The sequence below is a fragment of the Salmo trutta genome, chromosome 2 (assembly GCF_901001165.1).
Source record: "Salmo trutta chromosome 2, fSalTru1.1, whole genome shotgun sequence".
Classification (NCBI taxonomy): domain Eukaryota; kingdom Metazoa; phylum Chordata; class Actinopteri; order Salmoniformes; family Salmonidae; genus Salmo; species Salmo trutta.
Genome location: NC_042958.1, coordinates 48,622,281 through 48,636,104, shown reverse-complemented (window position 1 = coordinate 48,636,104; position 13,824 = coordinate 48,622,281). Strand labels below are relative to the sequence as shown.

General features: G+C 43.2%; 1 protein-coding gene across 1 annotated transcript in view; it reads left to right on the top strand.

Annotated features, from left to right (window-relative positions):
* Positions 1-417: 417 nt before the first annotated feature.
* Positions 418-13,824, top strand: part of LOC115156308 (protein unc-13 homolog D) — a 15,304-nt gene continuing 1,897 nt past the window's right edge. Inside the window, exons 1-28 of the mRNA XM_029703766.1 lie at positions 418-696; positions 2,284-2,316; positions 2,458-2,508; positions 2,742-2,798; positions 3,625-3,732; positions 4,130-4,189; positions 4,488-4,554; positions 4,717-4,897; positions 5,534-5,578; positions 5,676-5,747; positions 5,857-5,926; positions 6,300-6,404; positions 6,680-6,772; positions 6,937-7,037; positions 7,113-7,230; positions 7,317-7,438; positions 7,763-7,853; positions 7,972-8,028; positions 8,158-8,255; positions 8,383-8,434; positions 8,562-8,692; positions 10,339-10,459; positions 10,833-10,985; positions 11,336-11,431; positions 11,632-11,838; positions 11,947-12,021; positions 13,101-13,180; positions 13,634-13,748. Of these exons, the coding sequence (XP_029559626.1) occupies positions 634-696; positions 2,284-2,316; positions 2,458-2,508; positions 2,742-2,798; positions 3,625-3,732; positions 4,130-4,189; positions 4,488-4,554; positions 4,717-4,897; positions 5,534-5,578; positions 5,676-5,747; positions 5,857-5,926; positions 6,300-6,404; positions 6,680-6,772; positions 6,937-7,037; positions 7,113-7,230; positions 7,317-7,438; positions 7,763-7,853; positions 7,972-8,028; positions 8,158-8,255; positions 8,383-8,434; positions 8,562-8,692; positions 10,339-10,459; positions 10,833-10,985; positions 11,336-11,431; positions 11,632-11,838; positions 11,947-12,021; positions 13,101-13,180; positions 13,634-13,748 (2,622 nt within the window). The 5' untranslated portion in view covers positions 418-633. The remainder of the gene's footprint in view (positions 697-2,283; positions 2,317-2,457; positions 2,509-2,741; positions 2,799-3,624; positions 3,733-4,129; positions 4,190-4,487; positions 4,555-4,716; positions 4,898-5,533; positions 5,579-5,675; positions 5,748-5,856; positions 5,927-6,299; positions 6,405-6,679; positions 6,773-6,936; positions 7,038-7,112; positions 7,231-7,316; positions 7,439-7,762; positions 7,854-7,971; positions 8,029-8,157; positions 8,256-8,382; positions 8,435-8,561; positions 8,693-10,338; positions 10,460-10,832; positions 10,986-11,335; positions 11,432-11,631; positions 11,839-11,946; positions 12,022-13,100; positions 13,181-13,633; positions 13,749-13,824) is intronic.

Sequence of the window (13,824 nt, the reverse complement as noted above, 5' to 3'; positions counted from 1 at the left end):
AGTGTTTGACTGTGTGGGTATACGTGTGTATGTGTTAGCCACATTCAGATTGAGCTTGCATATTCAGCCTACCAAGGGTGATAGGTACTTTTTGTGGTCAGCGCAGGCTGCAAAAGCCCATGTTGCTGCCCACCTTCTTTAGCAGTGGGTTTCTGAGAAACTCTTCTCCTGACTGTAATTGGTGTGCTGGTTTACTATGCAGGCGTTGACCTCCCAACTTCCAAGTTTAATCTTTTCTTATATCTCGTGCCATGCTTTTATGTAAAAGGATTACTGTTGTGGACATTTCCATGTCTAATGCAAATCAACCATGTACATTATTTACATGTAATTGTCTTTCCTAATCCACACACAACAGGACACAGCCATTCGTTTTGGGGGGTTTGTTTGTCTGTTTATGCATGTGTGTGTGTGTGCATGCGAGAGAGGAAGAGAGAGATGAAGAAACAGAAAGTCACAGCAACCATCTTCAACAGGAAATGATGACTTCCTGCTAAGTGACAGCTTGGCCCCACTCTGCACTACTCTCTCTGTATAACCTCTCACTGCCTCCCATCCTTTAAACATAGCAGAAAACCTTCAGCAACACAGCCTCAGCAGAGAAAGGCATTTGGCTGTTCATCCACCTCAACCATGATGCCAAGCCAGGATGGGTTGTCCACAACCGGAGACAACCTGCTGCAACCTCCCGATCAGGCAAGTACCAAACAAGTTCATTTAATACAGTGAGGTCCAAAAGTATTTTGACAGTGACACATTTTTTGTGGTTTTGGCTCTGCACTCCAGAACATTTGGATTTCATATCGAATGAACTGTTTACAAATTACAGCAGTTTTTGTACATAGTCCCGTTTTAGGGAACCAAAAGTATTTGGACAAATTCAGTTCTATTGTATTAAAGTAGTGAAAGGTTTAGAAATGGTCCAAATACTTTTGGTTCCCTAAAATGGGGGACTATGTACAAAAAGTGTTGTAATTTCAACGGTTCAGCCAATATGGATGAAAATACCCTAAAATTAAAGCTGACTATCTGCACTTTAACCTCATAGTCATTGTATCATTTCATATCCAAAGTGCTGGAGTACAGAGGCTAAACAACAACAACAATTGTCACTGTCCAAATACTTCTGGACCTCACTGTATGTTTTTTCTCATTTGTCTGTAATAAACAACAAAATAAATCCAAGGCATTCCTATTCTGTGAAACACATTCATCGTATTGGTATTGGCCCAATTTATTAGGAAGGGGTTCAATTACATGTTGGCACTATGGACATCCTCAGGTTCCAATGTGTGTGTTGGGCGTTTAATGTTCTCACAGATAACAGTTTAGGATGATGGCCTCAAAAAAACGGATGCTGAGGTCAAATCGGTTTGCGAAACTTCATTTTCACCATCAGTGAAGTGCTCTTCTGTTTTGAGTGACTTGAAAATATCTTTGTATTGAGCCGAAAATGTGTCACGATCATTGATGTTTTGATAAGACTAACTGACTGTTGTCTATTATGAATGTACTCGTTCTGTGAGTGTTACATGCAGTCCATTTGGTATTTTAAGATAAGATCCCACTTGGCTAAAAACTGGTTCAATCAACGTTGTTTCCACATCAACAAAAAATGTGATGACATTGAATCAACATGGAAAACCCATTGGATTTGAAAAAGTCCTCAACGTAAGGGAATTTCATATTTTTCCCCTAAACTTTTAACCTAAATCTAATGACATTGTAACAATTTTGGTTGATTTCACGTTGAATTAGTTAGTTAACAACTCAACCAAATGTCAATCAAGACTAGACGTTGAAATGATGTCTGTACCCAGTGGGATGTGAACATGAATCATACTTCGGCATGATCAGTGTTTCGGAGATCAGATGACACCGAAGGAGGTGTTTTCACTTCTCATAAAAGAACCACAGATGAGAAATCCATAGTTTTGATACCCGCGTGTGTCTGTGCGTGCATGTGTGTGTGTATATGTGTGTGCATTCCTGTTTTATCTGTATCCTTGTCAGATCTTTCTTATCCTGTCCTATATTTTTTGTTCTGAAACTGGAGACGAGTAGTTTCCCTATCGCCTCACATGAGGAAGTCCCTGACCTAACTAGTGTCACCCTGCTATTTGCATGAGATTTTTCCACATTAAAAACACAGACATTTCTCAAGCTCCCCACTGTTGCATAATTGATATGTCACAGCAAGTACCATTGGCCCGTCTATAGTGTAGGGCCACGGGTTTCCTGACCACCAGTGGCTAAACTGGGTTGTTTCTCTTCCACATACAGGCTCGTGGCTCAACCAGGAACAGAACGAGACAGGTACAGTGAGCAGAGCCTCTCCACTTCAACGGCATATTTTAAATATGCTCGAAATATGAATGCTTTTTTGTTATACCTGCTTCCCACAAGCAAGGGTTACTGTATAAAGGTATTGTGTGTAACTGCCCTCCTCCTTCTCAGAGCTCCCCTGCCCGTAAACTGGGGATGACCAGGAGACAGAAGGACAGGAGGGTAGGTCCAGCTCCTATTTTCTCCACATAAGGACTAGTATTGTTAAGCAGTATGAGCCAAAGCCTGATGCAATAAATATCATAATCAATGATGTCATGTCTTGTTTGTATCTGCCATTATCAAATAAACTATTAAGTAGTCTCGTACACTAACTTCACGAACTGTGACTTTATGACTTCAGCATTTCCTGAATTAAGAACCCACAGTAGATAACAGGATGGATGTACTTTCAGGACTTTAAAGAGAATGAGAACCCAGAAGAGAAGGAGAAAAGACATAAGGAGCAAGAGGTATCATCGCTGTAACGCTTAAGAATTCTGCTTGTTTTCATAGACTTTTTAGAGGTATCATCACTGTAACATAGAAGAATTCTGCTCGTTTTCATAGACTTTTTAGAGGTATCATCACTGTAACATAGAAGAATTCTGCTCGTTTTCATAGATTTTTTTGAGATATCGTCGCTGTAACATAGAAGAATTCTGCTTGTTTTCATAGACTTTTTAGAGGTATCATCACTGTAACATAGAAGAATTCTGCTCGTTTTCATATACTTTTTAGAGGTATCATCACTGTAACATAGAAGAATTCTGCTCGTTTTCATAGACTTTTTAGAGGTATCATCGCTGTAACATAGAAGAATTCTGCTCGTTTTCGTAGACTTTTTAGAGGTATCATCACTTTAACGCTTAAGAATTCTGCTTGTTTCATAGACTTTTTAGAGGTATCATCACTGTAACGCTTAAGAATTCTGCTTGTTTTCATAGACTTTTTAGAGGTATCATTTCTGTAACATAGAAGAATTCTGCTTGTTTTCATAGACTTTTTAGAGCTATCATTGCTTTAACGCTTAAGAATTCTGCTTGTTTTCATAGACTTTTTAGAGATATCATCGCTGTAACATAGAAGAATTCTGCTTGTTTTCATAGACTTTTTAGAGGTATCATCACTTTAACGCTTAAGAATTCTGCTTGTTTTCATAGGCTTTTTAGAGGTATCATTGCTGTAACAGAAGAATTCTACTTGTTCTCATAGACTTTTAAGCTACAGAAGGTGGCACATTAGTATGTCGTTTAAGAGACCCTATTAAAGGTTGATGTTTGTTGCCCCGCCCCCCAGCTCAAGCCGCTGTATAAAGAGCTGCTGTACACCATCATCCATAAGCTGGGGAAGCCAGCCTCAGCAGAGGTCTTCACTGATAACCAGCTGCACCAATACATCAGAGAGGTGACAACCAAACACTCTCAACTAACTCTATCCTAACCATCTCACAGACATGACATCTAACCGAACACTCTCAACTGACTCTATCCTAACCATCTCACAGACATGACATCTAACCAAACACTCTCAACTAACTCTATCCTAACCATCTCACAGACATGACATCTAACCAAACACTCTCAACTAACTCTATTCTAACCATCTCACAGACATGACATCTAACCGAACACTCTCAACTAACTCTATCCTAACCATCTCACAGACATGACATCTAACCAAACACTCTCAACTTACTGTATCCTAAATCTCTCTCTGACCAAATGTGTTCTGATTATTTTATTGTCCAAATACTAATACAGTACCTTGTTGCTATTAAACTACCCCTCCCCTCCCCCTTCAGGCTTTCTCTATGGCAGAGGATGAACACCAGAGTCTGACAGACAGGGTCCAGAACACAGAGGTGAGTAAGCAGAGGAGTTTCATACTTCTAGGAGAAGCCATTTGACCCAGCAGTATTTACCTTTACAGTATCTAAGGGGGTTATGTCCACAGGAGGTTGGTGGCATCTTAATTGGGGACAACGGGCCTGTGGTAATGACTGGAACGGAATCAGTGGAATGATATCAAATACATCTAACATATGGTTTCCAGTAGTTTGATGCCATTCCATTAGCGCTGTTCCAGTCATTATTATGAGCCACCCTCCCCTCGGCAGCCTCCACTGGTTCTGTCATACGAAGTCTGAGTCTTGTCCACAGCCTCCAGTCTACTGTCTGATGGCCACTGTGAAGGAAGCCAAGGGCATCCTGGGAAAAGACGTCAGTGGTACGTCATACTTCAGATCTGTGAACACAATCAAATGTACTTCAACTATTTTGATTATCTGGAGGTGGCCAAGAGAGTTCTGGATTTAGGTTGGTCCGTTTAGGAACCACAGATCTAGCAGTTGTGGTCTGTGAATCCTCCGGTGTGTTATGTTGTCCCCAGGTTTCAGTGACCCATACTGCTTGCTGACCATCCTGGAGGATGAGAAGGAGAGCAAGACACGACGGTCCAGACCTAAACCCCGTAAAGCCGTGGTGAAGGACGCCGTCTCAGACGAGGAGGTTTACACGACAGAAACCAAGAAACAGACCCTCAACCCCATCTGGAACCAGACCTTCGTCCTGTGCGTGAAGGAACATTTTGATAGAACATAGAACCTATTTGTTATTTTATTAGGATCCCCATTAACTGTTGCAAAAGCAGCAGCTACTCTTCCTGGGGTCCACACAAAACATGAAACATAATACAGAACATTAATAGACAAGAACAGCTCAAGGACAGAACTACATACATTTAAGAATGACACAAGTAGCCTACATATCAATACATACACACAAACTACCTAGGTCAAATAGAGGAGAGGCGTTGTGCCGTGAGGTGTTGCTTTATCTGTTTCATACATAGAACACACCTATGAGTTTACATTATATAGGGTGCCTTGAAATAGCCTGGTCCCAGATCAATTTGTACCGCCTTGAACATTCTATTAGCCTGGTCCCAGATCAGTTTGTACTGCCTTGAACGTCCTGATAAAGTAAACACTGATGCTACGTAGTGTCTTTTATTTGTATTTCAGTTTATTATTATTATTTTTAGGGGGTAGATCAGCTTTAGTAGTGCAGATAGATTGTGGCTTCTATCAATGTAATTGTCTGCATCATTTCCAATCCCCCATTTGTTGTAAATATATATATTATTTTAAATATATTAAGTGTCTGTCATGAAGATTATAAACCTCTCTCTTCCCCTGGGCTGGTAGGGAGTTTGAAGAAACTGCCGGGGCAAGCTTCCACATGGAGATGTGGTGAGTAACCAGTAGTCTACTGTTTGTTAGTCGGCTTGAAGGAAACCAACAGAAAATCTTTTTCCATATTAATATCTGATCAATCTCTCTCTCATAGGGACAGGGATGAGGAGGTGTCTCTGGCACAGAAGCTTGAAGAGATCAGAACCAACTTCCATGGACTGAGGAGGTAGAGCTCACTCACACACATACACGCACGCAGGCACGCACGCACGCACGCACGCACACACACACACACACACAATATCCCAATGTTGATTGTTTATGTTCCCATTTAGGATGATCAAGGATGCTAAGAAATTAAAAGGCCAGGATGATTTCTTGGGAAACATTGTTCTGAGACTGAAGGTAAAGCAGTTTCTACACACACGCTCACTCACCATGACACTCACCCACTATGGCGCTCACCCACCATGACGCTCACCCACCATGACGCTCACCCACCATGACGCTCACCCACCATGACGCTCACCCACCAGGACGCTCACCCACCAGGACGCTCACCCACCATGACGCTCACCCACCATGACGCTCACCCACCATGACGCTCACCCACCAGGACGCTCACCCACCAGGACGCTCACCCACCATGACGCTCACCCACCAGGACGCTCACCCACCATGAAGCTCATCAAGTAACGCTCCCAATTTGTGTGTGTGTGTGTGTGTGTGTGTGTGTGTGTGTGTGTGTGTGTGTGTGTGTGTGTGTGTGTGTGTGAAGGACCTGCATTGTACAGAGGATAACTGGTATGTTCTGGAGCCGAGGACAGAGACGTATCCAGATCGGGGCCAGTGTCATCTGCAGCTCAAATTCACCCACAAAGAGGTATGGAGCTCAAGTCCCTCTACAACTCTCTAGTAGCACATGATGTTACAACATAATGTAATGAACACATAAAACCAACCATGTCAATTTAAATATATGGTCAGACTGATGAAAGAAACGCCCAAAGAGCAGGATGGTTTTTCTCTAACAGAAACTGTGAGACATGTGGGATTTTTTGTTTTGCTTTTCATTAACAGTAAGAGACAGTTGATTTAGTTTGTGATCTACTGGATGACGAAGAAACATTCTCATTACAATATGCTTCTCTGTGACAGAGAGACGGGACATTGAGTGCAGGTCGTAGTGCCTACGTCAACTACTGTGGGATCCTACAGCAGTTTGTCCAGTCACACATCTCTAAGCAACAGGTAACAGTTTGTCCAGTCACACATCTCTAAGCAACAGGTAACAGTTTGTCCAGTCACACATCTCTAAGCAACAGGTAATAAACAGTTCAGTTCGAACATCTGACAGTCATACATGCACATCTGGTGGTTCATCTGTGAAGGCAATACACCTCTCTCTCCCCCAGGGTAGTGGTCCGTGGAAAGGAGACTTGTGTGGGGAAGGACAGACCCTGTTGGAACTATACGCCACTCAGAATGACCTCTCACCTTTCCTGCAGGATCTGGCGTAAGTACCACACACTCAACACACACACACGCACACACGCACACACTCACCTACACGCTGACATATGTCTTACAGGAAGTGGGTGGCCTACAGTAAACTTTACCAGAGTTTAGAGGTGGACTCCTCACTGCTGCTGCAGCAGCTGACCAGTATAGAGTACCACTGGCACCAACAGGAGCTGCCCTACCAACAGGTAAAACAGGCCTTCCTTTCCTTATTTGACATATTATACACTGTATATTATTTACTAATGAAGTAAACACATTGACATATGTACAGAAACAGGAGCTAGGGGACTCTCTCCATGGTTTCCTGCAGTACGGACTGTGTCTCGTGGCCAAATACAGAGACATATTTCCCCCAACGCAGGACGCTAACCCTCGCCTTCACACACTACTCAGGTACCCTGCTGCGAGTGTGTGTGTGTGTGTGTGTGTGTGTGTGTGTGTGTGTGTGTGTGTGCGTGCGTGCGTGCGTGCGTGCGTGCGTGTGTGTGTGTGAAAACCACTGCTCTAAGATATTCATAGAGGTATGCTGGAAACCACTGCTCTAAGATATTCATAGAGGTATGCTGGAAACCACTGCTCTAAGAACACAGAGGGTAATACATCCTCAGTACTGGTTGAACCACAGGTGTGTGTGTGTGTGTGTGTGTGTGTGTGTGTGCGCGTGCGTCATATAGTATGTGTTTAAAACAGATCTAATGAAGAAACTGTGTGTTTTAGAATCCTGTCTCAGATATGTAAGACACGGGCGTTTCAGAAGCTGAACCCGGCTCAGTTTGACCTGCACGACGAGGTCAACGACGCGGTGCATGTGAGTACATATCGAAAGGCCACTTTAAAGACTACAGTTAATATTGTATGAACTATCTGTTAAACGATCCACAGAGCTATGTTACTCTGTTCGACTGAAAGTCTTTTGTTTTCCTCAGTCTGGTACACAGGAGTGGTTCACCATAAAGAAGGGGTTACACCAACCCATGACCAAGGTAGGCTGCAGACAAACAAAGAGACCCCTCCCACATATCACTTTCAAAGCACATCAAGCATTTATTTACCCACATTCTGTAACTTTATCTCTCTTTCCATCCCCACCCTCCCCTTCCTCCCCCTCCCAGGACCTGACAGAGACCGTGAGTGCCCTCTCTAGGCTGATAGGTGAAGTGCAGGAGGACATCAAGCACAACAAGGACAGCTGGAATAGAGTGTTTGTCAGGTAGGAGACAGACGACCACACAGAACGACTGTATGGAAGGAGGTCACATTATCTGTCTTGAATACGAAGAAGGTCTGACTGTTAATCACATGAATGGACTTGAATGGGTTTCTCTCTCTCTCTGTAGTGCTGTGCAGGTTGATGTGTTCACTATAGTCTACCAAAAGCTGGACTCCCTGGTAAGTGGCTGTGAAAGATAACTGCATTACTCTCTACGTCTCTTACTCCCTCTCTCCACTGTGTAACTCACTGCTTCTCTCTCTTTCTCTGTCTCTGTGTCTCTCTGTGTCTCTCTCTCTCTCTCAGTTGGCGGGGGAGGTGAGGGACACCCTAAACCAAATGGAGGGTAAGATGGAGCAGAGTCTAGCCAATGGCTTGTTCCCTCTCTACCTGAGTCTACAGGCCATCCACAAAGACAAGGCCTTTCTACAGAAAAGGTCAGAGGTTACTCCCTTATACTACATACTCAGTAGCAACGAACCTTGTTAGCTGCACGCATTCGAGTGCGCGCAGCTCCTGCCTTGCAGAATAAATATGAGTCCTCACTCAACTTTCTTCAGTTTTCCCCTTCAGTTAACAGTATCAACATTTTGCTCAACTGTGGGAATTTCAATTGTAATATACCGAAACAAAAGAAACTATGCAAAACTAACTATTCCATTGACAAGCACGACTCAGGCCTGTACACAGACGGGGGGTCATAACCAATCAGAGCTGAATGAGGCCTATATGCAAATAGCGATGGCCAAATATGTATCTGTGCCATTCACTTTGAACTGGACTGTGTTTACAGCATGAGCGGTCGTGAGTTGATGCGCTTGTTTTGAGATCAAAGCGAGAGCTGCATCTAGCCACGTGTTCATATTCTTTACTAGTTAGTGAGTTATTAGCCCAGTTATAGATCATTTGTAGTCAGCAATGGGGGAGTGGTTGCTTCCAACAAGAGCACAACACATTACATTTCTAGATATATTTGAAAAGCCAGTCAGGTAAAGAGCTTTTTATGTCTTAAAGGGGCAGTGTTGTATTATGAGACGGTCTTGAATAAGCTAAGTAGCCAATAGTCAGAGGGTAGCATAATTTGTCTCATTCTCTGTAATAATGGTATGGGAATAATAATAAATTTTATTTTGTAAAGTGATTTCTTCAGTCAGCTCCTTGTCTGAGGGACAAGTGCATAAACAGGTTAAAGTCAAGCCCTGCATGTTTTATTCAAAAGTCTAGTGGAATGTAGGGCCTACATTGAACACAACACATTGGCTGCTACTGTAGGCTGAATGATAGAACAGCTATTTCCATGTTAAAATATTATGGGATACATTTTTCTCCATTATTTTTTATGGTAGCCCACTCTGGTAGGCCAACATTATAATCAAATGGCCACAGTAGCCCACTTGGAAGTTTTCACAGTAAACACTTGAAATTTGCTCAATGACAATTTTTTTTGGAGTGAACGTTGCTCGGTAGTACAAATTACTCCCTTATACTATATACCCAGTACTACATACTACTAACACACTACTCCCTGATACATACTCAGTACTTCATATTACTACACTATATACACTGAGTGTACAAAACATTAAGAACACCTTCCTAATATTGAGTTGCCCCCTCCCCCCCTTAGAACAGCTTCAGTACAACTACACATATCTTTTTTTCACCCAATGAATGGCACACATACACAATCCATGTCTCAATTGTCCTAAAGGCTTAAACATCCAAAACCAAAAATGTAAGTGCCTTTGAACGGAGTATGGTAGCAGGTGCCAGGTGCACCGGTTTGTGTCAAGAACTGTGACGCTGCTGGGTTTTTCATGCTCAACAGTTTCCCGTGTGTATCAAGAATGGTCCACCACCCAAACGACATCCAGCCAACTTGACACAACTGTGGGAAGCATTGGCGTCAACATGGGCCAGCATCTCTGTGGAATGCTTTCGACACCTTGTAGAGTCCATGCAGCCTATGAATTGAGGCTGTTCTGAGGGCAAAAGAGGGGGGAGGGGTGAAACTCAATATTAGGAAGATGTTCCTAATGTTTGGTACACTCAGTGTAGAGCTAAGGCTGTTGCGTTGTTTCAGTGTTAAACTGTTGGAGCTGACTAACTTCCACGAGGGCTTCCGCGAGGCGCTTCCCTATTGGTTGAACAAGGCCTTCAGCACCACTCAGGACAGGGTGGAGAGAGCTGTTCAGGTGGACCAGGTAACATACTGTTATAACACAACACCTAGTGAAGCAGTATAATTAAGCAGTAAGGCCCGAGGGGATGTGATATGTGGCCAATATACCACGGCTAAGGACAGTTCTTAGGCACGACGCATCGCAGAGTGGTATGTTGGCCATCACAAACTCCTGAGGTGCCTTATTGCTATTATAAACTGGTTACCAATGTAATTAGAGCAGTAAAAATACATGTTTTGTCATACCCATGGTATAGGGTCTAATACCATGGCTGTCAGCCAGTCAGCATTCAGGGCTCGAACCAGCCAGTTTACAGAATAGATACCAGGTAATATATACTATACACCTTAAAGCTAGGTGAGATACTCAACCCGTCCACCCTCTCTTCCCCCAGCTGCAGCCGCTTCAGTCGGGGATGGCGCCCATCAAACACAGCACATCAGCCGTAGACCTGGTGGCCTGTGTCCAGCCCATCTGTCAGCTGTGGGAGCAGCTCTCCTGGCCAGACCCTGAGGAGGCCTTCATGCTTATGGTCAAACTCACTGAGGTAGTGCATCACAAAAATGCATAATCATGCAAATACACATAGTATCTCATCATAATCAGACAAGAACGCGCTCTATCATACTTGGGGCTCCCGAGTGGCGCAGTGGTCTAAGACACTGCATCTCAGTGCAAGAGGTGTCACTGCAGTACCTGGTTCAAATCCAGGCTGCATCATATCCGGCTGTGATTGCCAGCATCGTCTGGGTTTGGCCGGGGTGGGCCGTCATTGTAAATAAGAAGCTGTTCTTAATTGACTTGCCTAGTTAAATAAAGGTAAAAAACAAAATACACACATTTAATATCGTTGGTATACAAGATTTAGCTCATTTTAATGTGTGTGTGTGTGTTCAGGACGTGTGTAAGATCGTGGTGAACTACTGTCGTATCCTGAAGGAGCGAGTCAGAGCGCTGTCTGAGAACTCTGACCACAGCAGCGCTGTCAACAAGGTGAAGGAAAGAACACTCCTCCTTCGTATCTCTTCCACTTTCATTCCCCTCTGCTCAATCTTTCTTCCCTCTTGTCCTTCTCTCTCTATCTCCTTTTCTCTTAACTACATTCAAGTGAATGAATTGTGTTAATTGCCACCCCTCTGTGTCTCTCAATCTCTCCCCTCCTCCCTCCGCTCCCCTCCCTCCTCCTCCTCCAGCTGTGTGTAGTAGTGAATGACCTGGAACACCTGAGGTCGGTGTTGACCCGCCTGCCCCAGCAGCTCAACTGGGCAGGGCTTCGAGAACGCACACGTCATGTGATAGGGGAACCTCAGTTCCACAACGTGCTCCCCTCACAGCTGCAGCATGCACAGGGGGTCCTCAGCAGAGAGATACGCTCTGCCTTAGAGACTGTTGGACGGAAGGTAGGAGAGAGGGCTGGGGAGGGTTTAGATGGAGCGGAGTCAAAAGAGACCCAGACCATATTGAGAAATTGTAGAATTTCAAGTCTCTCTGTCTCTTTCTCTCTCTAGCTGAATTCAGACATTGAGACATACGTCCGCAGCATGTCTACTCGACGCAGACTCCCCTCCAAGTCCACTGAAGATGTAAGAAACTCATCATTAGCCATTTCCAATTCAGCAATACTGGATTTATAGACAACCATTTCCTTTTGTGTTACGATGATTAGGACTCTACGTATTGGGCTCTACGTATTGGGCTCTCATGTCACATTACCTAGACTTGACCCTTTATCTCCAGAAATTAGAATGAAAGCAATAGAGTACCACAGTATGAGTCATAATACCCATAAAACCTAGCAGTGAAACACAGAAATGGTTCCAATCATTTTTTCCATAGGGGATTTTAGAAACACTTAAAATAAGGGCTGTGTTTAGTGAAGGCTTACCCTGGTGTGATGTTTTGATAACCGTGTAAATCTCTCTAGGACAAGCTGACATTTTGTCAATACATTCACCTGTATTTACCCACCAAAATGAATTGCTAATTAGCTGCTAATATGGCTATCATACAGAACTACAAATGCCATGATGCTCTGGATGAGAGTGACGAATCGAGGCAAAGTTAAGAATCTCTGGATTAACTATCTAATGTTAGCTAAATTTAGGAATTAATAAATTTGCTACATTTGTTTAAATTGACAAATCTGAAAACTGTGTTGGGCAAGTTTTATCTGTACACAATACCTGTTAGAAACGGTGTCAGGTAGAACTTGCAGGGTTTTGTAGTTTTGAACGATGTCTACTTTGATGCTAATTATAATTTTGGAATTTAAGTATAAATAGAGCCAACTATATTGATAAAAGTCACCTTGTCCGAGAGAGATTTACATGGTTATCAAAACGTCACGCCAGGGTAAGCCTTCACAAAACAAAGACCTTATTTTAAGGGTTTCTAAAATCCCCTATGGGAAAAACGATTGGAACCATTTCCTTGTTTGACCGCTAGGTTTTATGGGTATTATGACACTTCCACTGTGAGGCTCTATTGTCTGATGGTGCTGGACCATCTGACATAAAAATAAAATGGGAGTTCGTTAAAAACCTTTATTTTAAGCTTTTAAAATCCAGGTCATGTGACATGATTGTCGGAAACACAGGGTCCTAGTTTACGATGGCTGATGTAAAGGATGTTACTGTACTGCTCCATATGTCCACCATCCCAGGCTGTGGTTCCTCTGATGAAATATCTGGAGAAAGAGCTGCAGTACATGAATGAGAACCTGGTCCAGGAGAACTTTAACAGGTGTGTACACACACACACACACACACACACACACACACACACACACACACACACACCTGTGGTTCAACCAGTACTGAGGATGTATTACCCTCTGTGTTCTTAGAGCAGTGGTTTCCAGCATACCTCTATGAATATCTTAGAGCAGTGGTTTCCAGCATACCTCTATGAATATCTTAGAGCAGTGGTTTCCAGCATACCTCTATGAATATCTTAGAGCAGTGGTTTCCAGCATACCTCTATGAATATCTTAGAGCAGTGGTTTCCAGCATACCTCTATGAATATCTTAGAGCAGTGGTTTCCAGCATACCTCTATGAATATCTTAGAGCAGTGGTTTCCAGCATACCTCTATGAATATCTTAGAGCAGTGGTTTCCAGCATACCTCTATGAATATCTTAGAGCAGTGGTTTCCAAGCCTTTGAAATATTTTCTTCATCTCCCTCCCTTCCCTAGTCTGTTGACTCCGTTGTGGACTAACTCCATAAGAACCTTATACCAGGTGGCTACACAGCAGAAACAAGAGGGAGGACTCATGGTGTTCTGTCAACGACTGCAGTACACACTCCAGGTTAGTATAGTACTGCAGTACACACTCCAGGTTAGTATAGTACTGCAGTACACACTCCAGGGTAGTATAGTACTGC